The sequence below is a fragment of the Argentina silus genome (genome assembly GCF_951799395.1).
Source record: "Argentina silus genome assembly, chromosome: 7".
NCBI classification, from domain to species: Eukaryota; Metazoa; Chordata; class Actinopteri; order Argentiniformes; family Argentinidae; genus Argentina; species Argentina silus.
In genome coordinates, this window is record NC_139661.1 from 13,743,619 (window position 1) to 13,771,118 (window position 27,500).

The 27,500-nt window shown below is 48.7% G+C and overlaps 1 protein-coding gene across 1 annotated transcript in view; it reads right to left on the bottom strand.

Moving 5' to 3' along the window:
* Positions 1-27,500, bottom strand: part of dmxl1 (Dmx like 1) — a 40,500-nt gene that overhangs the window by 6,992 nt on the left and 6,008 nt on the right. Inside the window, exons 9-39 of the mRNA XM_083673948.1 lie at positions 26,919-27,168; positions 25,913-26,084; positions 23,950-24,114; positions 23,343-23,590; positions 21,927-22,629; positions 21,413-21,534; positions 21,080-21,169; positions 20,417-20,513; positions 19,681-19,785; positions 19,093-19,317; positions 16,962-18,415; positions 16,620-16,883; positions 16,053-16,193; positions 15,526-15,712; positions 14,136-14,246; positions 13,483-13,652; positions 13,111-13,208; positions 12,731-12,896; positions 11,370-11,640; positions 10,072-10,891; positions 9,524-9,788; positions 7,895-8,128; positions 7,564-7,640; positions 5,469-5,590; positions 5,007-5,258; positions 4,066-4,253; positions 3,748-3,896; positions 3,351-3,436; positions 2,657-2,858; positions 2,319-2,436; positions 1,710-1,804 (exon numbers count right to left, since the gene is read on the bottom strand). Of these exons, the coding sequence (XP_083530074.1) occupies positions 1,710-1,804; positions 2,319-2,436; positions 2,657-2,858; positions 3,351-3,436; positions 3,748-3,896; positions 4,066-4,253; positions 5,007-5,258; positions 5,469-5,590; positions 7,564-7,640; positions 7,895-8,128; positions 9,524-9,788; positions 10,072-10,891; positions 11,370-11,640; positions 12,731-12,896; positions 13,111-13,208; positions 13,483-13,652; positions 14,136-14,246; positions 15,526-15,712; positions 16,053-16,193; positions 16,620-16,883; positions 16,962-18,415; positions 19,093-19,317; positions 19,681-19,785; positions 20,417-20,513; positions 21,080-21,169; positions 21,413-21,534; positions 21,927-22,629; positions 23,343-23,590; positions 23,950-24,114; positions 25,913-26,084; positions 26,919-27,168 (7,647 nt within the window). The remainder of the gene's footprint in view (positions 1-1,709; positions 1,805-2,318; positions 2,437-2,656; positions 2,859-3,350; positions 3,437-3,747; positions 3,897-4,065; positions 4,254-5,006; positions 5,259-5,468; positions 5,591-7,563; positions 7,641-7,894; positions 8,129-9,523; positions 9,789-10,071; positions 10,892-11,369; positions 11,641-12,730; positions 12,897-13,110; positions 13,209-13,482; positions 13,653-14,135; positions 14,247-15,525; positions 15,713-16,052; positions 16,194-16,619; positions 16,884-16,961; positions 18,416-19,092; positions 19,318-19,680; positions 19,786-20,416; positions 20,514-21,079; positions 21,170-21,412; positions 21,535-21,926; positions 22,630-23,342; positions 23,591-23,949; positions 24,115-25,912; positions 26,085-26,918; positions 27,169-27,500) is intronic.

Genomic DNA, 27,500 nt, shown 5'->3' on the forward strand with positions numbered 1-27,500 from the left:
GTGTATGTGCCTATGCGTGTATATGCATGCCTATGCCTGAGCGTGTGTATGCGTGCCTATGCTGGTATGAGGGCATATGACAACAGCTTCAGGCCACCTAGCAGAGTTGGTGCCATTGTTAGCATGACGCCTCTGTTAGCGTGACCGCCCCTAGCCCCCAGCAGTAGACGGATAGTGCCCTACCACCACTGAGATGGGACGTAACGTACAGTATGATGGCGTGATTCTGTCCATACTACTGTATAATGCATGCGGATATATTCATGTATCATGTTAATATTACTGTATAATACATATAACGAAAAAGAGGATCAGGACGGAAACTTTGCCGACGCTTTTCGGAGCGAGCTCCTTCACCAAAGCATGAATAATATATTGTATAATATATGCAGATGTACTTATGTAAGGCTTCAGACCACTCAGGGAGGAGAGTGGGGGTTTTCTCCCATGCTTGATATTGAATTAGAGTCTACATCACGTTTATCAAAACGGAAAAGACCACATTTGTCTGTCGCCGGGGATCACTGCTCCGCTTTGGAAGCTTAATACGCCGCGTTGCCATTTTCACATCGTAGTTAATCTGACGACGACGACTACTCACCCTGACGCCTAGCTGCCTGTTCATCAAACCATGTTTCAGCGTGGTGACAGGTCCCTCTGGAGGCCCAGGGTGATCACTACTGAGCGTGTGAAGGCAGCCCCCCCGCCCTCCCTCCTCAGCCTCCTCACCCCCCCCCCCCCCCCCCCCCCCCCTCCTCCTCACGACACTACGAGGCTGCCCCATAGAGAACAGAGAACACGCTGGGCCAGATCATTTCACAGTCCGGTAGTTTGGTCAATTGTATCGTTTATAACGTGATCGGACCACGCTGTATATCCTCCCTGGTTTCGTCCGCTATAGAGGAGTGAAATAAAGGGTAGTGGACTAGACAGCTTTATAATTGTTAATAATAATGTCACAGTTCAGTTGGCGATGACGACAAGCCATTCTGACCATTCGTATCGTTTGTTTGTTCTAATGTTTGATGTGATTTAATTGTACCATATAGCTCCCCACAGGACTGTGTAGTACATATGTGGGTGAATGTAAGGTCTTATATCCAGTCTACATTTCAGACAAAAGCATGTCAATGTCTTTCATATGGCTCCATTCTGAACATGGAGAGGACATTTTGTTTGGTTCTTTATAATTAATAAAATCAGTGCATAACACAAATTAATATAAAATCTCAGGACTGCCTGATGAAAGCATTGCACATGGGATTTTTCAAAACAACCTTTACAACATCATCATGCTAAGAACATGTTAGTAGAACCATTGCAGCTCACTGCCGTGTGAATAGATTTGTGTGTATATCAACCACTAGACGGAAATCTGAACAATAGCACGTTTATCAATGAAACATTGATTGAAAACTGCAATGGTTTTACTGATCAATCTACATAATTTGAACCCACTTTACTCCCCCCCCCAAACACACACGCACCCTCCCCACACACACACGCACCCCCCCCCCACATGCACACACCACCCCCGCCCACACCTCCACCCCCCCCCACACACACACACCCACCCACCCACCCCCCCCACACACACACACACAAACACACACCCACACAACCCCACCTCACACCCACCCACCCACCCACACCCCACCCCTCCACACACACACACACACACATACACCCCCCGACCCACACACACACACACCCCCACCACCAGATTGACCCAGCCCAGTACCTGATTGCATCCCGGCTCCTCCAATCCTGCACATTTGTAATTTTCACTGTGGTCCTCAACAGACTTTAATAATTAGCCCAGCCCCGAGACAGAACAATGAGATGAGTCATGCACAAGTCAAGACAGGAAACAAACACACACAAACTCTAGAATTAGACTGTTAAGTACCAAGGTTGACTAATAATATCATTATTATTATTTACCAGAAAACACAAATTAAAATGCAATTAGAGGCATACCAATACACCATACATGCAGAACAAAAGCACAGATGTGTGGCGATCAGGGATAGACAGGGTTAATTACACTATGGGGCCACTAGGGAAAGACAAAGGTAATGACACTAGCTGGCCACTAGGGGATAGACAGAGGTAATTACACTAGCCAAGGGACTATAGGACAGGTGATTGTTTAGGTGTTATAATCAATGAAGGTGTGTTACTGCGTGCCAGTGGGCCATGTGCCAGTGCTCTAGCTGTGGACATGCGCTAGGTAACATAGTGGAGCGCTGGGTAGCTAGCTAGCTATGTAGGTACATAACATAGTGGAGCGCTGGGTAGCTAGCGAGAGAACATACCTCGTTCTGGTCGCGTTTCTTGGTGAAGATGTTCCGTATGAAGGTCTCCTGGACCTCCTCCTGTTTGACCAGGTACTGCCAGAGCCTTCTGATGGGCAGGGCAGAGTGGTGGCTGGACCTGAAGAAAGAAAGACACACACACACACAGTGTTGGCTGGACCTGTAAGCATGCCAAACAGTGTGTAGTGTGTAGTCCGGACCTGAAGGGAGTGAGTAGTAGCAAGTGAGTGTGTAGTGTAATTGACTAATGTAACTGAGTAAGTCTGTAGTGTGGACCTGTAGGGAGTGTGTAGTGTACTAGTATGTGACAGGGTGAGTGTGTAGTGTGTAGTAGTAACCTGAAGGGAGTGTTGGAGGGCTCAAACAGAGCCTTGTGTCTGAGGATGGCAGGGCCGGGGGCTGAGGTCTCGTCTAGAGGGTGTGTGGAGATGTACTTGGGCGGCGGACCCCCGAATATCTCCAGTCTCTTCAGCAACACCTGCTCCCAGCGCTGGAGAGTCTTCAGCACCGCGTGACACAGAGGAGAGCCCACGGGCAGATCTGGGACACACACACACACACACACACAAATACAATTACTTTCCCAAAACAAACCACTCAAAAACGCACAAACATCCCTGATATGTAACAAAAGCTCATTCACCTCAGAGTACACTAGCCACAGAAACACTCAGAGTTCATCTAGCTCAAGGCTGGCCAAAAACAAAAGCCTTCAAGCTTAATCCATGGAAACAGTGAATACTTCAGGTCTTAATCCATGGAAACAGTGAATACTTCAGGTCTTAATCCATGGAAACAAGTGAATATTTCAGATTAGATATATAGATAGATAGATACAGTAGATAAATACATACAGTAGAAATATATAAATAGATAGATAGATAGATACAGTAGAAAGTAGAAAGATATAGATAAATAGATACAGTAGAACGATACAGTAGAAAGATACAGTAGATGGATGGATAGATAGAGACAGCAGAAAGATAGATAGATAGATTAATCAACAGGATGTGTAGTAGATGGTTGCTGTACCCAGTAGGTCGTGTCCTGCCATGGGGTAGAAGGCCTTGAGGTTGGCCAGGACCAGCTGGACCATCGCCAGGCGCATCAGACACCAACTGGGGGGGCAGAGAGAGAGAGGACCAGTGTCAGACCCAACCATTAGACAGGAGGACAGAGAGAGAGGAGACCATTAGACAGAGAGAGAGGACCAGGGTCAGACCCAACCATTAGACAGGAGGACAGAGAGAGAGGAGACCATTAGACAGAGAGAGAGGACCAGGGTCAGACCCAACCATTAGACAGGGGGGGCAGAGAGAGAGGACCAGGGTCAGACCCAACCATTAGACAGGGGAGACAAATGCCAATGTGACAAAGATACCAATACACATAAAAAACAAGTCACATGGTTGTCCCAGAGCCAGTGTACCTGTAGGAGTTGTGGTTGGAATGTTCTCGGAGCGGAGAGTTGGAGTCAAAGATGTCTTCGTACTCCTCATCTTCCTCAACTTCATCCTGGCTGCCCTGACTCTCCTCGGAGTCATACTCCACCCTGCTCTCCGACGGAGGGAGGAACGGCTGCGGGAGGACAGGAAACACACACACGCACGCAGAGGCACACACACACACACGCAGACACACAACATTAACATGGGACGTGCCCATATTCATCATGAAGAGTTCCTCTCACCTTGGAGGAGCTGTTACATCATACGCTGCAGGCTCCGCCTCCAGACGCTGTGGTTACCTTGGCGATAAAGTAGTCCCAGATGCTGAGCTCGGGGGGGACGAAGTGTTCCTTGAAGATGGAGGTCTCCTGCTCCACCACTGGGGGGGGGCTCTCTGGACCCTCCCTGGACCCCCCCCGCGACGACGACGACGACAGCAGCTTGAACCGCCGTGGCCGCCGGTCAGACTCCTCACTGGCCACCGACACTGAACACGAAAAACACACACACACACAGTATCAATACAGTTGGATTGAATCAAACTGAATTAAAGAACACACCCCTCTGATTGGATCTAGATTACATAGATAGTGTGCAGCGGTTCAGCCCATGGAGAAGGTCAGGAGGGAGGGCAACGATAAAGACATCCAGAGGTATCCATGGAAACGACACATACTGTTTATCTGTTTAATCTGAGATGTTACAGCGAACACAGTTTGGTGTTATGAGTTTGTGGCTAGACATTTATGCCTGTTATATAAATAAAACACGTGATAATGTCACAATTTAATGTGGTCTTTATTCAAGAACTATGCTTCCCAAAGCTTTGTGATACTGTACAGCTTCTTGTGCTGTCTGTCTGTCTGTCTCTATATATCTGTTTCCACAAGAGTTGCTTGTAATTATCATGACTTTCAGTACATTATTCAGATCAGTGTGTTGCTGTGTTCATATCAGTCTGTTAGATTGACATCAAAACAAGACAACCATCTTTGACTGTCTCCGTCTGGCTGGATCAAGTTACAGCACCGTTACATCAGTCTCTCTCTATTGGGTGTATTTTGTTCTTTTTTTGTATCAGGGCTCACTTGAAAACGTGAAAATGTCTCTGGATTTATAAACATACATAGATAGATAGATAGATAGATAGATAGACAGACAGAGGAGAGATAGATACAGTGGATACAGTAGAAAGAGATAGATAAATCAATTTATCAATCGAGAGGAGGACCAGACTGACCTGGGGGTGACCTGGCCGGGCTGGGCTTCTGTACCACGGGGGTCTTGGCGCCACCTCCAAACACGGCCACCCACAGCTTGCTGTTGAGGGGGTGGGCCACGATGCGGAACAGCTCGTTGCTGGAGTGTGTGGCCAGGCCGTGGACGAAGAGGCTGAGGAAGACTGCAGTTAGGATCTCACACAGCAACACCGCCAGGCCCGGCTGGCTCTCCTCTCCCGCTGAGTTCAACAGCCGGATCAGAGAGCTGATACCTGGGGGGAAGGTGGGAGGGGGGGTGTGAACGTCCTTCTGTAAGATAGATCTAAGGCTAGAGACTACTCACTGACCAAACAGCACAGACAAATAATCAATAGGCAAATTTCACTGACCGTGACAGAGTCTAATAGAATTAAACATTCTTCTGATTCCATTCCATTCCATACATCACCCTCCGATTTATACCTCCACTGGTGTGTGTTTACCTGGCCACTGTGCAGGGGAGGTGTTGGGCAGGACCGTCTCCTCCATGCTGACCGTGCGTACCGGTTGGGTCCGGGAGAGCAGGACACTCTGGTACACGATCCCCGTAAACTGGTTCACATGACTAGAGACAGAGAGAAGAGGAGAGATGACTATAATAGGTCTAGGAGACATGAGGAGAGAGACATGACTAGGAGACAGAGAACAGGAGAGAGGCATTACCAGGAGAGAGAGAGAGATGGAGAGAGAAAAGAGAGAGAGGGGGAGACATGACTACACAAAGAGAGAGAACAAGAGTAGGAGACAGGATTGGACATGCACATGACTACAGGACAGAGAGAACAGGAGACAGAAAGAACAAGACTTTATAACGAGACACTGAGACTAGATACATGACTAGGAGGCAGAAGAACAGGAGCGACAGAGCAAACCATTTACTGCAGCGTGAAGAAGAAGGAAAGTTACATTAAACATGGGATTCTAAATGAGGGGAGACGGGTACTGTATGCAACAGAGGAGGAGGGGGGGGGGGGGACTGTGAGATCCATTTACACCATAAAAATAAAATAAAATAAAATATGAAAATTTAAAACTTATAGAGCGCTACACACCCCTCTGGTTACTATATATAATATATAGGAATTCAGCAGATAGTGTAGATGAAGCTGAGAGGAGACATGTTCCTCACATCAAAGGGTGTTTGAGGAGATATGAAGAGACTCGAGAAGTTCTAGCTCTCTCCCAGGGAACATCTTGCTCTCACAGCGCTGATGGGGTTCATTAGCATTACTTTGTACAGTGAACAAATCCTCCGCTAAGCCTGTAACATTATTGCTACGTGGAATGCACACAAGTCTACTGTGATGTCAGAGGTGGAGGAGCTGGTTCTGTGGACGGGAGAGGAGCATGGTGTCTGTCTGTCTGTCTGTCTGTCTGTCTGTCTGCAGTGCAATACCAGCACTTTAACCCTGATAGCATCCTACATAAACCCTCTCAAATGATCACACAGAGAGAACCACCTCCTCCTCCTCTACAGCGATATTTCACTCAGGAGTCAACTTCTCCACAACCCTAGCTGAAACAACTGCGGCGAGAGGTTTACAACTCATTAGCATAACAAAGAGAGTGTTAAATTAGAAAAACCTCATTTGGTCGGCCCGCGGCACTCGGCTACACGGGGGGGTCAGGGCGGGCGGGCCGGGCTCGTAACAAAGTCTTTATTCATTTACACATCTGTGAACTCTGAAATGCCAAGAGCGGGCTGAGCCTGGGCGCCCGCGGGGCTGACGGGCTTTAAGGTCATTCAGATGCTCGATGAGGAAAAACTATTTTCTCTCTGCTTTCTAGTTTATATATATATATATATAAAAAATAAAAAATAAACTCTCTTGCAGTTTCTTCCTTGTGACAGCACGGCAGAGTTCAAGAGGGTGTAGCGTGAAGAGGATTATATTTGCTAGCTAGAAGCAGAAACTAAAAGCATTGTGTTCAGTAACAAGTGGATTGTGACAGGTACTGTAGAACGTGAGAGGAGATGATCACATGCAGTAGCAACAGTTCTGATGTTTCGGAAATGTTCTTCCGGAGCAGTATTGTTGGCTAATTATGTGTGTTCTGTGGGAGGATTCTGGAACACTGTGACCAGGGCAACTAGAATGTTGGTGGAATATTAACGACCCTAGAGAGGACAGGAAAGTGTGTGACTTTCATTTGACTCCAGTATGTTTAGAATATTAGTCCAGACCAGACAAGACCGGACATTCAGAGCCCAGACCAGACCAGACCAGATCAGACCTTCAGAGCCCAGACTAGACCAGACCTTCAGAGCCCAGTCCAGACTAGACCAAGCCAGACCAGACCAGACATTCAGAGCCCAGCCCAGTCCAGCGAGGCAGAGAACTGGCCAGGCCAGGTCAGGCCAGGCCAGCCCAGAGAGGCAGAGAACAGGCCAGGCCAGGTCAGGCCAGGCCATCCCAGCCCAGCCCAGAGAGGTGGAGAACAGGCCAGGCCAGGCCAGGCCATCCCAGCCCAGCCCAGAGAGGCAGAGAACAGGCCAGGCCAGGCCAGGCCAGAGAGGCAGAGAACAGGCAGTCTCACCTGTAGTTGTGTCCGTCACAGAGACACTGGTAGATGCAGGCGGACAGGGAGGCAGCCAGGGTGTGCATCACATAGATCTGAGGGAGCAGAGCAGGACAGGGCAGAGAGTCATTACCGCATACCTTAGTACATGGAGTCATTACCATATACCTTAGTACAGGGAGTCATTACCACAATCCTTAGTACAGGGAGTCATTACCACATACCTTAGTACAGAGAGTCATTACCATGTGTGTTTGTGTGAGTATGTGTGTGTGTGTGTGTGTGTGTGTGTGAGTGAGTATGTGTGTGTGAGTGTGTATATGAGTATGTGTGTGTGTGTGTGTCTGACCTCGTTGATTACGAGGTCGGGATGCGGGGGGGAGTCCAGGGCGTTGATGGTGTGCAGGATGTCGTGGGTGAGGTTGGTCAGGTGGACGATGGGGTTGGCCACAACTGTCTTGGCACTGGCAGTGCAGGCCAACAGGAGAGGGATGGAACTGTGGTGGAGGTGGGGGGCCGGGTGGGGGGCCGGGAAGGAGGCCGGGGGGGGGCAGGGGGCAGCTGCAGACTGGGCACTGTCATCCTGGAGAGAGAGAGGGACAACACTGTCATTGTCAAGCACATATCAAATACATTAAAGTTTTTTTTTGTTTTTTTTTACATTGTATGCTACAGTAAATTGTTCAACTTGTTTTGTTTTGTTTTTCCACAGAAACTTTTTGAAATAATTACTATTTATAAATGTCAGTTTCATTAAAAAAAAATACATTTCAAGTGTTTGGCATCATGTCTTTGCCCCATAAATTGCGGCTGCGGCAGATTTAGTTGGCCAGATATAATGGCACCAATAGAATAGTCCCAGAAGATCAAGCTCTAAGCTCAAATCAAGAACACCTTAAAAAACACTCAATGCTCAGTATTTGGCATGTCTCTGTAGAACAGTCACTCACACTGTTTTCTTGGGAGTACATTAGGAGAAGCTGTGACTCTCATTCTTTGTGCATTCAGCTGATGCATCTTGGGATTAAACAATTGTAACTTCACTCAGGGTTTTTGGACTCTTTATTTGGTAAAAGGCTAATTTTTATCATGCATTTGACCCATGTCTGTGCAGAACTCAGTCAACCACACACAAACATATCTAAGTACCAGTCAACCACACACTAACTTATCCAAGTACCTGGTTAAGAACAAATCAAATAAACAAAACAACAACTCTCAACTCAGCATGAAAACAAAAACAGCAAAGTAACCCTTCCTCGTGTGGCTCTCTCCCTGACAGTTCACCTATCAGATCACAGACGAGCAGCTTTGATGTCAGACAACAGTGTGTCAGAGGACTACCTGTCAGGTGGGGTGACAGCCTCGAGTACCTGGGACTCCCAGGGCTCCAGAGCAGAGCATGGTTTACAGAGAGTGTGAGTGTGTGTGTGTGTGTGTCTGTGTGTGAAGGACGCCGTCTCAAGAGGAGCACAGCCAATCAGCAACATCTGTCAGCCAACACCGAAGGTGTCACCGACACTAAACCAATCAGATACAAGGGCTGGCCTCTAGGGACCTTGCTTTGTTGGCTTCCAGCCGAAAATGGCGGCTCAGCCGAACGACAAGCCCAGCTTTCAGGGTTCTGTGTTTGGGTACTTTTATCGCATCAGAGAGAGGCTGCTGTCGGCCGCTGAGTTGCCAGTGGCTTTCTCTTATGTTGTATTCCCTTTATCTGAATTATTGACTAGATAAAGGACGACAACAGCAACGAGGCGTATGGTTAAGCAGTGGCTTTGCTGTGTTATGAACCTGCCTGGCAGTGTTGTGACAATGTGCCCTGTGTTGTGACAATGAGCTCTTCCCTGACGGGGTATTGTGTTGCCTGTGGCGCATAGTTGAGAGACTGATGTGTGTGTGTGTGTGTGTGTGTGTGTGTGTGTATGTCTTTACAGCCTGTGTGTGGGTGTCTTTACAGCCTGTGTGTGTGTGTGTGTACCTGTTGGGACTCCTGCAGCAGCAGGATGAGCTCCATGCGTACAGAGGCCAGCCCCCCGCCGTGGGAGCCATGTAGACTGCAGTAGCTGAGGAACATCCGTAGGAGGGGCTGGTTGCTCTGGAGCCAGTGTCTGCGTGTCCTTTGGTCCTCCCCAGGCTGTGGAGCCCCTGGCCCGGCCTCGTCCCCCACCCCTGGCCCCCCAGGACCCCCAGACATCCCCTGAGCCAGGGCCAGCTCTGGCAGGCAGGGTTTATAGCTGCAGCACCTGCAATACAGTAGCACAAAGGAAATAAAATCAGTTGACTGTGTTTTTTTATGTTTTATCCTTGATGCTTGATTAAAATCCTTGATTTTAATGTGTGTATTGTTCATTTATTATTATTATTATTATTATTGGTTGGAGGAGCAACTTTATGGGTTGGTTGCCTGGACACAGATTAAACCTGAACCTAGCCTAAAAAGCATCTTCAATGGAGACTGACAGACAAGCATCCCTACAGCACATGTACAGTCTTTAGAGAGATGAGTCCAGTGACAGACTGACTCACCTCTGCAGGGCCACCACCTCCCTCTCCAGCCATTGGCAGAGCTGGTAGCGCAGCTTCCCCCCGTCCAACTCGTAGCCCGTGGACAATGTCCGCAGCTCTGTGGTCAGGATCTTCAGACAGGCGCTGAACTTCAGCTGGGCCGCCAGGATGTCCTCAGACGGCATGATGAGATCATCGCCCTCGTCCAGGGACGTGTCCGTCAGCGGCGACACGACGTCCTGCGTGTCCTGGAACACACTGCTGCTCTTGTCGGGGCTGAGGATCTTCATTGCCAAGCCCCGGCGCTCCTCATCATCATCGTTGTCGTCTTCGTCGTCCTTGTCGCTGTCCCACTTCAGCTCCAGCGCCTCGTCCGGCACGGCTATCGACGGCTGGCTCCAGTCAAAGCTCAGAACCGAGTCCGACTGGCTGTTGGAGAGGCTGTTGTCCGAGACTGACTCATAGCCGTTCAGAACTGGCTGAGACCAGTCCAGGTCCGAGGCCTGCTCCTTCTTGCCGTGGCTGAGGTCCGTGTTGGAGGTGCGGTGCTGGTGGTCCCCCCCCGGGCCGAGGAGCTTGGACCTCTTCAGGACTTTGGGCATCTTGGAGAGGACGTCCAGGGCCAGCATGGGGCAGCCAGCCTGCAGGTGGGCGTAGGCGGCCGTGAAGAACAGCCTCCGCTCCCCCAGGCTGATGGAGTCGGCCATGCGACCCTCGGCCGTCAGACCCCCGCGGGCCTTCTCAGAGGAGCTAAGATGGCGGCGGAGCAGGAGGGGATGGGTGCGGAGGTAAGTGTAGAAGTTGAACACCTCAGGGTTGCAGGGGGACATGGAGGAGATACCTACAACGACAACTGTGTTAATGACAGACATCAGACACAAACACTGTACAAATCCGACCCTCTTCCTCAGAGTCCACCCACCAGTGGATGGCACGCTTTTCATGGCCCTTCGATACAGATGTATTTTTGTACACTTCAGAGTGACAAGTGATGTACTGTAGTTATTTCCTTAATGTTTTATAGGCCTTGTCTGACCCAATATCCCCATTACTGATTCATAAAAATTCATTTGTTAATATATTCAAAATGATAGAGATTGTTTTGAGGTCAATTTATATCAACCCTAGCAAGTAAAACAGCATGTCGGTCTCCCTAATACAATAGATTGTGTGTACTGTCAGTTTGTGATGTTGTTTTTGTAATTGTTGTTTTTAACACCTGACCAAAGAATATTCCTGGCAAGCATTGTTTGCAATGAAGTTAGGTTTTACCTGTGTCAGTAGTCTCTACCTGTGTCAGTAGTGTCCCTAGTCTCTACCTGTGTCAGTAGTCTTCTCAGCGGACCCAGCGGTGGTGGGCCGTGGAGCGGGCTGCTCCAGCAGGGTGTCCAGGGCTCGGCTGTAGTCCTCCAGAACCCAGTGAGCTGTGCTGCGGAGGAAGGGGTCCTGGTGGGGGGGCAACTGGGGGTCCTGGCCCAGGACATTCCTCTGGAGGATCCTCTTGTAGGTGGAGGCCGTCTCAAACTCCGACTCGTACAACCTGGAGATCACCAGGGCCAGCTGCAGATCCTGCATCTTCTCCAGACACACCTGGACAACCAGACAGACCATCACAGTTCAGAAAGAGGGAGGGCTGCTTTGGCATGAAGTATGAAAACAACGAGAGGTGCTTATCAAGAGGACGGGGTACTCCTATTGCTATAGCCCATAATAGTAGATTAAGACTATTATATAATAAGAGATTGTAAAGTGTGTGCATATATACACATGTATTTTTAACATTGTATTGCTATACTGATCTGACGAAGGTAATCAACTTGCCGTCCATAACCTTCTGTCAGCACTTCTGTTCTATCCCATAATAGTCATCAGGGTTCTCTGTAGGATTTTGTACAGGGTGGTGCTGGGTTGCATTATCAAAACCAACTCGCATTCATTCATGGCAAAATGCGCTATAACACAGCTAAAACTAAGTTGAATTAACTGAGGAACATAAAAACGCTTTTATATTCACTTTTACCTACAATGTTTCCATGGTAGCGGTGGCACAGCACCCCTTCTTCCAAACTTTGTGGAGAACCCTGGTCTTTATATCTCTATGAAAGCATGAATGTGCCTCAAGACCTCACAGTGACATCATAATATAACCAGGTCATCTTCCTGCCCTTTGCCTGGCCTACAGTCATTTGCATAAAATGCTCAAACAGTAAACAACCAGCTTTGTATTAAATCATGTAGAGAAGACCAGCTTTTATAGTCTGTCAGAAATGTGCTTTGCATCATTTAAAAAATGCTTTACAGTACACTGTGTACACCATTGGAGGCTGGTGGAGGCAGAACAGAGGACAGGATTATTGTAATGTATGGAATGGAATGTGTTTCATACCATACCTCATACTGTAAGAACAAAATGTACAAACATGAGTATGCTCTGTATGTTTCTTCTGTACATTTGTCCTTCTGTGTTTTTTGAAGCATTTTTAAATGATGCAAAGCATATTTCTGACAGACTATAAAAGCTGGTCTCATCTATACCAGCCTCCCCTGGTACACGCACATATGCATGCATGTATGCATGTATGTATGCATGTATGCATGTATGAAGAAAAGTACAAATCCCTTTAGAAGAAGTTCAGAAAGACAAAGTAAAAACATTCCCGCAGACAGAGGATATCCTTACCTCCACGGCATCCTTGAGGGAGCCAGCCAATAGGAAGAAGGCAGCCGAGTGCTGGAACCGCTGCTTGCCAAGCAGAGAGAAGGCGTTCTTCAACGCCGCTTTCCGCCACCGGTCCTCGCTGAAGTTGTTAGTGAAGAACGCTGTCATCTTGGCGTTCTTCTGGGATCTACACAAACAACAAACACTGTCGTTAAGACTCTGCGTAACATGAAAGACACAAACAACACACACTGTCGCAAACACCCACTGGCTATTGTGATCTTGTCAAAACTGTTGTTAGGTTCTCCGCAGTCAGATGAAAGAATCGGGCTACTCTGATCTTGTCGAGGGATGCGTTTAGGTGGATATGAAGCAGGAAGTTTTCTACTACAAAGCCGTACCTGTACAGTCCCCAGACCACAGCCTTCTTCTTCATCGCCAGGTAGAAGATGGCTGCGTCTAGAGGATCGTTGTTCCTTTGAAAAGAGGCTTTGGCAACCTGAGGAGAAACAACAACATAGAAATAACAACCAGTTTTAGATTCTGTATACGTCTACATCATTCTAATGATCATGCTCATTTATTCTAACTGAGCTACTGAAGCCAAACCTGGCCGAGTTGCTCTTTTTGAAGTTCATCTTGATTAATTAGGCAATCAATAACATTTCTTGGAGAGAGAATAACAAAACAGCTTGAGCCACAGTAAACCTGGCATCCTCTCGAGATAAAGAGAAGAGCAAAAACACAACACCATCTGCAACATATCAACTTACCTTCTCAATACACCTGCGTAGTTTATTGGTGCTTCTGAGCCACCATCCGACCCCCATGGAGCGGAGCTCCGGCCAGGTGGGGTCACCTTTCTGCAGGGCGGGCAGCATGTTGAGGAGCTCCTCCTCTGCCTCGGAGTGGAAGGCCCAGGTGTAGTGGCAGGTGGACAGACCTGGGGAAGAACACATACAGTACAGTAGGTTAACACACAGGTGAGGTGTGTATGTGGTACTAAAGTACTAGGCCCTGGTGTTGGGGCTGGTGGACAGAGCTAGGGGACCAAACCCTGGTTAGCACACAGGTCTACAGTGAGTGACATAACATCAGGAATCTACAGCCCTCTGTATAGCACAGGAGCTGAGAGGCTGCTGTTGGTGGTGATATGATATCAACATGACAGCTGCTTTTATCCAAAGCAACATACTGCAGTCTAGTCTGGGCAGGGATAAATAAACTCAGTTTACTGGTGTCACCCGCACCACGCTGTAACCAACTAAGCCACAGGAACGACAGTGGGTAGCTGTGCTTGACATTGGACAGAGGAAGGCAGCCATGTTTAACAACGGGCAGCGGTGTTGTTGGCAGTGGTCAGCTGTCTTGCTGGGCCTACCTTGGCGTTGCAGCTGTGTGTGTGTGTGTGTGTGTGTGTGTGTACCTTGGCGTTGCAGCTGGGCCCGGTGGGCAGGGGGCAGGGAGGTCAGGAGGAAGGTGTGGAGCCTCACAGCCAATAGGAACTTCAGACCACACTCGTCCAGCGTCTCTCCACCTAGACAATGGAGATGACATCATTATTTACTCCTTCTATCCGTTCTTCTACGACAATAAAACTAATAAATGTACCCCGCAAAGATATAGTTGACAATATAGATAAAATGGGTGGTTTGGAAATCCCATTGTTAGAGCATATCCTCCCATGATATATTAGACAATATACATATATATCTGGACAACCAGACAGACCATCACAGTTCAGAAAGAGGGAGGGCTATATATATATATATATAAAAAGTGCCATCTTTCACATTGTTACTTAGCAACGCACACTACTACTACTACCACTACTACCACACAAACACGTAGGTTAGTTGGCTAGCTAGCTATCAAACCAGCTACATGAGCTGTGCAAATGATGTAAGTCTTGTCGGGTGTCTCTCAACAGCAGCTACTGGAGCCACTGTCTGTAGTTGCTGGTAGCCGGACGTAATGAACGCAACATTGTGTCGACCACTGCCAAGCACAAGCCATGGACAGCGTCCCTAGAAACCAGTTCTGGCTTCTCATGTATTATTGCAGAATTAGAATGTAGTAAAACAACTTCTATAAAGGAGAATAAACATGGGAGAAGATGATTTAGCGATAATGACAAACAAAGGTTTTCTGTCATTACTGTAAACCTCAGTGTGGTTGAAGACTGCATATTAACATTGCCTTCAGCTCCTACTCACAGCATCATCATTATGCATTACCATATACAGAGCCCTCCATAAGCATCATCATTATGCATTACCATATACAGAGCCCTCCATAAGCATCATCATTATGCATTACCATATACAGAGCCCTCCATAAGCATCATCATTATGCATTACCATATACAGAGCCCTCCATAAGCATCATCATTATGCATTACCATATACAGAGCCCTCCATAAGCATTGGAAAGAGGAAACATTTAGACTTCTTTTAGCTCTATACTCCCAACAGTTTGGATTTGAAATCAAACAGTTACTATGAGGTTAAAGTAGAGATTCTCAGCTTTAATTCAGTGTTTTCTTTTTTCAGATCGGTTTCACCATTTAGAAATTAGATGGAATTTATTAAATGCTAATTTTACTTTCTAAATGGTGAAACCAATCTGAAAGAAAAAAGCATTAAAGCTGAGAATCTGTACTTTGACACAACAGTAATTGTTTGATTTCAAATCCATACTGTTGGGAGTGGAGAGCTAAAAGACGACAACATGCTCCCTCTTTCCAGTACTAATGGAGGACACTGTATCAAATATCTGCTTATCAAACATACAGTAGTATAACTCAGCCTCCATACCTTTGGTCTTGCCCTGGCTCTCCCTGATGTCAGTGCTGGTGGTGGCGATGGTATCGGCCAGGGCCATGAGGGACATCTGCTCCATGCGGGTCAGGCCCGGCAGGCTGGAGTGGAGCAGGTGGCTGGACAGAACCTGGGTGTGCTCTGGCCCGAAGAACGTTGGGCTGTACTGGGACAGGTCGATCACCTGGTGGGCGGACAGTATGTGAGTGACAGATGCAATTATTCTTTATCTTTTGACAATGTGTTATTTAGTGTTTTTTAATGTAGAGAACAAGCACATTGGCGAGCAAGAACATAGAATACATCTCCAGTAGAATACTTCTAGGGTCTTCTTTTATTAACCCATAATTTTATTAACCCTACCCCCATAAATGTCTTTGTAACGTATCATCTGTACTGCACACACCAGGCTTTCCTGGTTAAACTAAGTACAAATAAATAGATAAGTAATAACAATAATAATAATAATAATAATTATTATTATTATTATTATAACAAGTAACTAAATCAAGTAACTAAATCACCTTGGCGCTGCCCTCCTCTGTGTCACTGTCCAGGGGGTCCAGGTTGTCCGCCCCCCCCCCGCTGTTGGACGTCTGGAACAGCTCCTCATAGGCGTCCATCTGGCTGGAGCCGTGACCGCTATCTCCACTCACACTGCCCACCTGGGAGCACATCACACCAGATTACAGCAGATTAAAACACATTAGATTACATTACATCAGGTTACATTACATAAATACTGTAGGGCTAGTTTCCCGGAGACAGATTAAGCCTAAATCAGACTTTCAACAGATAATTCTTTGTCTAGGATTATTAGATTAGATTACATTGGCTAAATACTGTAGGGCCGGTTTCCCGGACACAGATTAAGCCTAAATCAGACTTTCAATGGAGTGTTATTTGTCTAGGATTAGGTTTAATCTGTGTCTGGAAACCCGGGGCTTTTGGTCCACTAACTCAGGTGTTCATTTTGTTCCGGTCAGCAAATCACAAATGTACATACAAGCAAATTCACAGAATTCAATATATATATATTTTTTTTAAACAAAGTACACACTTCACAGCATCACTCAAACTGTTATACTGACCTTGTCTTTGGGCTTGGGGGAGGTGTCCTCATCAGCAGCCAGTAGAGCATACAGCGGCAGGGGGGGTATGGAGTCTATCTCTGTGTAGTCGGAGCTCTCGCCCCCCTTACTGAACATCTTGGGGTCCCTGGAGGTGCTGCCCCCAGCCGTGATTGTGCGGGAGCGCAGCCTCTTCTCGGGGTTGGTGGTGTTGTCTTTGAGCGCCACGATCTCCCCGGCGATGCACTTCACCAGGTGGGACAGGATGGCTTTGGCTCGCCGCACCTTCAAATCACAATCAAATCACCTTCACATCACAGTTGAAATATAACTGAATATAAATATAACTGAAGACCCCCATACCTTGCCCAGGTCCATGAGCTCCAGCAGCTGTACGGGGTGGTATTGAGGCAGGGTGGGGAAGAGGTGGTGGGCGGCCTCGAACAGCCCGTAGTCCTCCATCTCCACTGGCAGGTCGTACGCCGTCTTCTTCCCACTCAGCTTCTGGGCCAGGCTGGTCATGGACCGGGTCAGGGTCCTCCTGGGAGGTCCCCCAGGGCTCAGCCCCTCCTCCTGGCTCTGCTTTACGGCGGACAGCAGGGAGGACACGCTCCCGATGTCTGTGTCTGTGGTGGTGGTGGTGGTGGGCTTGGCCGGCGCTGGGGGCTGCCACTGGGAGTAGACGTGCATCTCACAGTCCATCCCCACCACCAGGATTCCGTCCCTGACCCAGGAGAGGGACACAGGGATGGGGAGGGAGCCCTCCACGGAGGAGACCAGGTCTACGGAGCGCAGGAGGACTAGACGCGAGGAAGAGGAGGAAGAGGTCTGGTCCCGGCAGCCCTCAGACAGACCCAGCTCCGGAGGTTTTCCAGAGAGGAGGCCGTACATGTAGAGTTTGGACCCGATCCCCACAGTCAGGATATGGGACCCATCCTCTCTGGAGACCCAGTCGAGATGGACCAGGCTCTTCCCGGCTGAGCCCAGACACTCGCCATCATCGTTGGGCAGGTAGATGTCCAGGTTGGTGGGCACGGTCAGGGTCTTACTAGAGCTACGGTCATGGTTGTGGTTGGTGGTAGGACTGGAGCCGTCTAGGGTGAGGGTCTGTTCTAGGACCCACTGGGAGCCTCCTGTGGACTCACACTGGAAGATCCCTACATGGACCAGGGGCTCTCTGACGGTCAGCTGGGGGAAGGGGCTGGAGCTGGAGTTAGGCTGGGAGTTGGGGCTAAGACGAGAGCTGGAGATAGGCTGGGAGTTGGGGCTGAGACGAGAGCTGGAGATAGGCTGGGAGTTGGGGCTGAGACGAGAGCTGGAGATAGGCTGGGAGTTGGGGCTGAGACGAGAGCTGGAGATAGGCTGGGAGTTGGGGCTGAGACGAGAGCTGGAGATAGGCTGGGAGTTGGGGCTGAGACGAGAGCTGGAGATAGGCTGGGAGTTGGGGCTGAGACGAGAGTTGTGGTGAGGGATAGGGGTGGGACTGAGACGAGAGTTGTGCTGAGGGCCAGTGTTAGGGTTCAGGTGTGTGTTTGTGTTCAGGTGAGAGGGCGTCTGCCGGTAGGCCACGGCGATGCGGCTCGTATGACAGCAGCTGACCTCCACCGGTCTGCCCTGCACGGTAACAGCGCTGCTATTGGCCAGCCCTTCCTCCACCAGCAGAGGCCATTCTTCCCAGATGTACGTCAGGTCCGGAACCTCCGGCTCCGTCGCCGTGGTGACGCACCTCCAGAACCTCACCTTCCCGTCCGTACAGGAAGTGGCCAGGAGGTAGGGAGCGCGCCCCGCGGGCTGCAGGGACGATGCGCTCAGGTGACCTAAAACAACCAATCATCAAATCAGCTAAACACATTAATTAAATACCCATTGGGGACCAAACAGGAATGGCCTGTTATGTGCGTGTCTGTTTACATGTGCCTGTATGGTGTGTGTGAGAGAAAGAGAATGTGTGTATGGTGTGTGTGAAAGAGAGAGTGTGTGTGTGTGTGTTTATGCTAATCAAAAAGTAAACACTCTTGAATACCGTTGAACTCCTTTATTGACCTTGTGGTTAGTGTAATGTGTGTGTGAGTGTGTGTGTGTATGTACAATCACCAAACACTTTATTAGGAACACCTGTACACCTTCTCATGGTGGAGGTGGTGTAATGGTGTGGGGAATGTTTTCTTGGCACACTTTGGGCCCGTTAATACCAATCAATCATTGCTTGAATGCCACAGCCTATTTGAGTATTGTTGCTGACCATCTGCATCCCTTCATGGCCACAATTTACCCATCCTCTGTGGTAGAACAGGAGATTCACAGCTTGAAAGTGCACCAGAAAAATCTGCAGGAATGCAATCATGTCATCATGGACCAGAATCTCAACGTAATGTTTGTATGTATGTATGTATGTATGTATGTATGTATGTATGTATGTGTGCGTGTGTCTCTCTCTGTCTTTATGTATGTGTGTAGTGTGTGTGTGTGTGTGTGTGTGTGTATGTCCTCTCACCTGCGGAGGGTGTGACGGTGATGACCTCCACCCCCGGGGGCAGGGCCATCTCCTGGCTGTAGAGGCGGCTGGTGGTCAGGCTGAGGCGGCAGGCGCTCTGGAGGTTGGAGGTGCACGGCCTGCTCCTCTGGCCCGATGGGGGGTTGAACTTGTCAAAGCTGAACTGGGAGCAGCTCTTAGGCATTGTGGCGGGATTCTCCCTCTCGAGTGGAGCTGTGGTCTCATCTGTACAAGAAAACACACACACACACACACACATCAGAAAAACAGTTTGGAGAGAAGCTAGAGCTTTGTTCATCATACTAGGGGCAGTTTCCAAGACACAGGTTAAGCTAAATCCCAGATTTAATATATTTTTAAAGGAAAGTCTCAGTTGAACATGCTTTATCTTAGATTAGGAGTAATCTAGTTCCTGGAAACCATGTCATTACCAGCGGTTGGCCAACTCCCAGGCACAAATGAAATCTAATCCTAAACACAAAGCATCTTCAATTAAGAGCTTTGTACTGTAAGTAGTCTGGAACTTTGCTTAATCTATGTCTGGGAGCCTCTGTATTTTATGTTTAATCTGTGTAATTTCATACACACCCATGGTGATAGGGCAGGCTGCCAGATGCAGGTGCCACATGTGCAGGAGGGACCGGCCCATCTGGGTGAACTCTACCACCACCAGGAAGAATCTGGCTGAGAAACCTGGAGGGGACACAGACACGGACACGCACACGCACACACACGTTAATGCACTAAACTGAACAAGATCTGAATCAAACGACAAAGGTTGTATTAAACACAAGGACTTAATCTAAGTGGGGTGAGTTTCACGAAAGCTTTCTAGCAGCATTAACATAACCTTTACCTTCAGTAGCCTACAATAAACTAAGGATGATTTTGATGGCGTGCTCCTGTACAAAGCTTTCAGGTAACTCAACCCTGAATGAAATGTGACAGCAGAGCAAAGTGCAGGTTATATACATAAGGCCATCTAATTGCACTGCACTGAATGAGATGTGAATCAAGGGCTAGGTGAAGGGTATGTTACACAAAAAGGCTAATGAGGGCACTTCACTTAATGAGATGAGAGCAATTGGGGGCAGCAGAAGTGAAGGTTGTAGTACTGACTGAGGTTCAGGGGAGGCTGGTGGAGGGAGAAATCTGAAGACAGGCTCATGGTAATGCATGTGATGGAATGAGGAATGGTGTGTTTGATACCATTCCTCATTGTTTGATACCATTCCTCATTGTTTGATACCATTCGTCATTCCTCCTCTGTCCTCCGATGTCTACCTCCACCAGCCTCCCCTGCTGAGGTGGTATAATCTCCTACCAGAGTCAGGAGCAGGGGTCTCCTGGGTGTCTGTCCTGTCGCTCCCCAGAATCAGGTCCTCCTCAAACACATGCAGCAGCTGGGTCTCCTTCCCCTGCTGTTGAACACACAACCAACCCTGAGAACCTTGTACACAACCAACCCTGTCAGCTCCATACACAACCAACCCTATCAACCAACCTTCTCAACCAACCCTGTCAACCAACTCTGCCAGCCCCATACACAACCAACCCTGTCAACTAACCTCATCAGCCCCCGTACACAACACAGTCATCATGGCTAACGTCTTTATGGGAGTGGATGTTGTCTATTACAATAATGCGTTACAAACTGAAATCAATAACCTATTAAATGGCTGAAGGTGCTTGCATAGCCAAACACAATTAAATTATTTGATTTCAGCTTTATTTATGACTGAGACCGGAGTCTCCTTTACAACAGGGTCCTGATTTACACACTGTAGATCAAAGTAAATTAATTAATTGAAACAAATATACAATACAAGAACCAGTTACAAACAATACAACAGTTTTGAACCCACTAACCACACATACAAACCTCCCTAAACAGATAATTTCACAAAAAAATCTGAATAAAGTTACTAAGTAAAGACCTATATGAACATGTACAGTACATGTAAAACATGTGTAACTGAGTACTTACAAAGTCTGTGATGGCGTCAAGCTCAATGATGCAGCCTGGCTTAGCAGTGGACTGTTGGCTGATGATGTTAAACACCTCACACACATATTTCTGAAACAGAACATAGCATATTATTGATATGTGTGATGGTAGAATATCATAATAACCTTTAATATGAAAGCCCATATCCGAAACCCGTTAATGGTATTGTTATAGAGCAGGGGAGGCTGGTGGAGGTAGAAATCGGAGGACGGGCTCATTGTAATGCATGGAACGGTGTGAAGAATGGAGCAATGAACAATGAGGCCGTCCTCCGATTTCTACCTCCGCCAGCCTCCCCTGCCATGGACGTACTGATATCTCGGGGTTGGAGAGTTCACTGAGTAGTTTCTTGGCCTCTATGACCGCCTGGTAGAGCCTGAGAGAGTGTCCGTCACTGGCCACGAAGCAGGCGCTGGGAGAGCTGCAGTAGAAACCTGCACACACAGGGGGCAGGATTACCTCCCATACTCACAAATACAGAACTCTCATTCTCAATAAAAACATAATAAAATAAAATAAAATAAATAAATAATTTAAATAATAATTTAAAAAAAACAAGGGTAAATAAAGTCGCCCAAATGGTCAACATTCTAGAGTGCCATGGGGGGCTTTATTCACCAAAAATGCATAAATTAGGATGCTTCAAAGTATTGTTGCCAGGTAAATACCACATCAAACACATGGCACTCTGGTGATGAGTGTTCCGGAATTCTTTGGCAGTTGAGTTAAGCAAAAACAAATACAAAAGCAGAGATACACGAGAATGCAAAACAAACCACGCACAGTAAACAGTAACTACCCAGTACCCAGCGCTGTGTGTCCTTACCGAGGCAGTTGCTGGGTATGAGCGTGGGCAACCAGGCTACGTTAGAGAAGGCCGAGGCGTGGAGTGAGTTGATCCGGGCCAGCTCCGACACCCCCCCGGAGAAGGACAGGGGTCCCACGGGATCCACCCTCCACAGGATCAGCTCGCTGTAGATGGCGTTGGGGTCCTGGGACACGGCCCCCAGGGACACTCGGCTGGGCCTCCCCCGGAGGGGCTGGGAGAGGGCGGCTGTGGGGGCCAGGAGGGCGCTGTCCACGTCGGGGGTCCGCAGGGCGTTGTGGTGGGAGGTGGTGAGCAGCAGGGGCAGCAGGGAGTGGCAGGCCAGGTCGTTGAGGTGGAAGCGGTGGCCGCAGTAGCGGGACTTGTGGGACACGCTCAGGACGGTGGAGAAGGCGGACTCCTCTGCGAAGCTGACGGCCCATTGGTTGAGGGAGCCGTCAGCGTGCGTGGAGATCATCAGGACGTTGGGCGTGAAGATGCTGAGGCGCAGGCTGCCGGAGGATGCCTTGCTCTGGCCGCCGTAGCTGATGAGGGCCGAGGAGGAGCGCGGGAGGGCGCCCCCTCCTGGGCCGGAGGGCCGCTGGCGGCCGTGCTGGATGGCCAGGTCCACGTTCTTGTTGCAGGCGTACATCGTCACGCTGCGGCTCAGGGAGTTGGCGTCGCCTGTAGGGAACGCCACAGGGATACGGGACACGAACGACACCTGAGAGACAGACAGGCAGGCAGACAGACAGACAGACAGAGAGATAGATAGACAGACAGACAGACAGTCAGGACGGAGGACAGACAGACACATCGACAGACAGATCAGGATGAGCTCACTCAAAGTGCATTTTATGACGAAATATGCTGTACAAATAAATGTTGATTAGATTTGAACCTCCTCATGAATGATAATAAGCTTCATTATGCAGGACATTAAAGGAGTGTTTTATCAAACGCAGGCAGCCGGAGCGTCCGACCTGCATGTCACTGAAATACTGATTACATCAGCAGCATTGACTTGCACATCAAAAGGAGACTAATCATTAGACTGCATAGATAAATGCATCAAGGGAATTTTCAATTTCATATGTCACACTTAATTAGAATATAATTAACCCCGCGTAGCAGAGAATCCCATTCCAATGTGAACCACACAATGCGTCTGTCAAAGTGATTCAGTGTGATAGAGAACTAATGCTTTTCATGAGTAACAGCACTTTTGTTTTTATACTATAATTTCTTTTTTATGCAAATACGATTAAAAAAGGGCAAAAAGAAAGAGGAAAATGTGTGTGTGTGTGTGTATGAAAGTGTGTGTGCGTGGATGCCTGTGTTTATGAGAGTGTGTGTGTGTGTGTGGATGTGTGCGTGTATGTGTGTGTGTGCGTGTGTGTGTGTGTCTCTCTGTGTGATGAACATCCAGTTGCCCACCTGGACCTGGCGGAACATCCCGGGCTGGTACTCGTCCAGCCAGTCGACGTGCCAGACCAGCAGGGAACCGTCCATGGGGTGGATGGAGAACAGCATGTCGGCCCCCCTGTTCCAATCCTCCAGCAGCACCTCCACCTGGTGCTCCACCGCCGCCGCAGGCAGCTGCACAGGCGCCCCCCCGGGGGCTCGCTGCGATGCCCGCCTGTTGCCCGCCTCTTCATCCTCATCTTCCTCATCGCCCTCGGGCTCTGTGCAAGAGAAGATTGAGGGGTGAGATGAGATCACACACACACACACACACACACGCACCCACAACCGGCTCCAACGCACGCACGCACGTCGCCTGTGTGTAATCTGCATTCATCAGTAATGCTGTTCCCAGAGAGCTGCATCGGTGTGCTATCTGCCTCCTGTGGACCAGAGCTGCTTTGTGTTCACAGGAAAAAAGGTGCTGTTATCTCATCTGAGAGACAACAGGAGAGCAGACCTTCAGGCCTCCAAGACTCTGTGCCAGCCTACTCTCGTGTGTGTGCCTACCCTCCTGTGTGTGTTCCAGGCTGCCTCTGAGCTGCTGTGTGTGTGTGTGTGTGTGTGTGTGTGTACCTACCCTCCTGTGTGTGTTCCAGGCTGCCTCTGAGCTGCTGTAGGAACACCTCCATAGCCAGGGTCAAGTGCAGCTCCTTGTTGTTGAGCCAGTGGACAGTGAACGGCCCCCCGGGCTCCTCATCATCCCCCCCACACAGGGACGTGATGGAGGGCAGGAGGGGGATGTCTGGAACACACACACACGTTTACATATACATACGTACAACACACAATATTTACTTACACACACACACACACGTTGACATATACATACAACACACACACATTTACTTACGCGCACACACACAATGTTCTATAGTAGTAGTCAGTTAGTAATGTCCCCTCCAGGATGTTGTGCACAGCGCATACAAGCCTGGAATAACGACTCAAACCTGGCCTTACTAGGAGTGAATTCACAGAGTAAAGAATTTGTTCCTATTTGATGTCAGCGAATCACAAGGCGTAGCTCCAAATCACAACCGTGTGGTGTTCAAGCACTGCGGTGGGGGGGTAGTGCTGTGGGAGATGATTGATGGGAGGTAAAGCAAATGGCTAAGCGCCGTCCATTTTCAACGCTCTTTCTATTGGCTTAATGAAGGCCAAGTTTGACGCGTTGGTCCACCAGACCTTTCGCGCATTCGGGTGGAAGTGTCTGGGAACAAGACTAGTCCGTTAGAGTCATGGTGTTAGTGGCCAGGGAACAAACAGGGGCATGATGGGAGGACGCATGGGGGAGGCAACATACAACATACAGTATGATCATGTGATGAGTGTGTATGTTCTATAGTAGTCCCAGTCATAGACACAGACCTGTCTGCTTACAGAGGTCTGGTGGTTGTTAGACTCAGAGTTAGGGGCCAGGGAGGGGGAACTTGGGAGAGGGGAAGGTGGAAGAGGGGGAGAGGGGGAGATGGGAGAGGGAGAGATGAGGGTGGAAGGTAGGAGGAGGGAGAGGGGGTGATACCTGCACCAGACAGCATGGTCATGTTCAGCATGCTCATCGCTGCATGCTCATCTGTGGTGGTCACATATCATAGAGTGAGTCACCAGGGTTTATAACACCAGAATGTCAGGCTTATGCAGCCATGACAGGTGGTGTTACAGTATGTCATGCTTATGCAGCCATGACAGGTGTTATGTCAGGCTTATGAAGCCATGACATAGGGCTTGTGAGAGGGCATACAGTAGAGAAGAGGTAGAGGGGAGAGGCATCACACCACATGTTCACTTCAGTTCTACATGTATGTTTATGTGCGTATATATATATATATATACCCTCACCAAACACTTTATTAGGAACACCTGTACACCTTCTCATGGTGGAGGTGGTGTAATGGTGTGGGGAATGTTTTCTTGGCACACTTTGGGCCTGTTAATACCAATCAATCCTCGCTTGAATGCCACAGCCTATTTGAGTACTGTTGCTGACCATGCAGATCTGAATCCAATAGAACACCTTTGGGGTGTGGAGATTCACAGCTTGAAAGTGCACCTGAAAAATCTGCAGGAATTGCGTGATGCAATCATATCATCATGGACCAGAATCTCAAAGGAATGTTCCCAACACCTTGTGGAATCAATGCCACGAAGAATTGAGGCTGTTTTGGGAGCAAAGGGAGGCCCTACCCAGTATTAGTGTTCCTATAGTGTTCCTAAAGTATATGTACACTGTAGTGGTCAGGTAATACTGTGTGAATACATCTTATGAGCACTGTCTTTTCTTGCTTACGATGCTGAGTCATAGTTGTGAGGAAATAGACTGCAGAACGATACTCATGATACTGTAAACACTCTTGAATATCACTGAATTGCTTTATTGACCTTGCGGTAGGTGTGTGTGTGTGTTCTCTCTACCTACCCTCCTCTGTGTGTGTGTGTGTGTGTGTGTGTGTGTGTGTGTGTGTGTGTGTGTGTGTGGTGTGTATGTGTGTGTGTGCTCGTGTACTGTGCTTGCCTGTGTGTGTGTGTGTGTGTGTGTGTCTCACCTGTGGCAGGGTTGATGCTGGCAGCGATGTGGTAGTGACAGAGGGCGTTGGCATGGGGCTCTCTGCTGGTCTTGTGGGCGTGGTGGCGGCTCTGCTGGTGGGGCAGGAAGCCTGTCAGGCTAGGCTGGGCCACGCCCCTCAGAGGGGCTCGCCACGACTCCTGGAGGTTCAACTGAGGAGAGAGAGGAAGGGAGGACGAGGCAGTGAGAAAGAGAAAGGAATAGAGAGAGGGAGGGAGAGAGAGAGAAAAAAAGACAGACAGACAAACAGAGACAGACAGACAGACAGAGAGTTCTAAACAGGGTTGTCTCATGGCATCAGGCCAAACCAGTCAAAACATTTAAACACTTCCTCTCTTCTTCTTTCTGTAGTTAAGAATGAATAATTCTACACACGGACCACACTCCCCTCCTGGCCCCACGTCCACATTAGCATATCTATCTCCCTGCCTGCTAATGTGTCCCCGCGCACGCTAAGCAGTCTACAGTAAAAGCCCATACAACCATCTCATAATCGCCATGGTCAAACACAGGAAGTAAGAAGTGTGGTGGACAGCTAGATTTCACAGGGCAAGAGAGGTCAGCGCATCCAATCACACTGTCCAAGAGCCCAAAACACAAACGCAGGAAAACTCAGCAGTCAGCAGAAAAAGAACAGGGGGGAGGGGGAAGAGAGAGAGAGAGGGGGGGGGGAGAGAGAGAGAGAGAGAGAGTGAGGGGAGAGAGAGGGGGGGAGAGAGAGAAAGGGGGGGAGAGGGAGAGAGAGAGACACACAGAGAGGGAGAGAGAGGTAGGTAGCGCGTCACAGCACAGTAATTCAGAGGTATCGTCGAAAAACGAGGGCAATTTCCTTTGTGACGTTCTTAAGCCCTACAAAGCCTCGAAAACAAGCTTTCCTGTCAAATATCCAATTAACGCTGCCTTTCTGACTCTGAGCCTGTTTCTCCTCTTATCTCAGCAGCAGCCTCATGTTCTCAAAGGGGGGGGGGCAGTGATGAGGTCGGTACCTCCAGGGGGTTTCTGGCCTGTGTCTTCACATGGGAGGGGGTCTTGTTCCTGTTCCTGCTGCTTGCGGAGGAGGAGGAAGAGGAGGAGGAGGAGGAGGGTTTGTGCGTGTCGTTGGCGGCTGTCTGGCCGTTGAGGTGGTTGTGCTGCGGGGGTCCGGACAGGAGGCTGTCGCTGGGGAGGAGGGTCTCGGCCCACAGGCGACACACACTGTCCTTACAGCAGGTCAGCAGCACGTTACACACCGAACCCCTGGAGGAGAGAGAGAACAGGAGGAGGAGAGAGAACAGAGGAGAGGGACACATCAGGCCAGGGGGAGAAACACATATACCGCATTTTATTGTGTATAATCATGTTGATAACTCTTTATTTTGCATTTTATTCTGTATAACATCATAACATATCAAGTCTTTATTATAAATGACCTTCTAAATGGTTTATAGATGTTCAACTGACTATTAACAAACAGTTTAACTGACTAATCTTCTATATTTAGCCCTGACCCTGACCCTGACCCTGACCCTATACCAACAGTAGAAAGTTGTTACAGATCAACAGAGTGGCAGTTGATTGATCAGCATCTA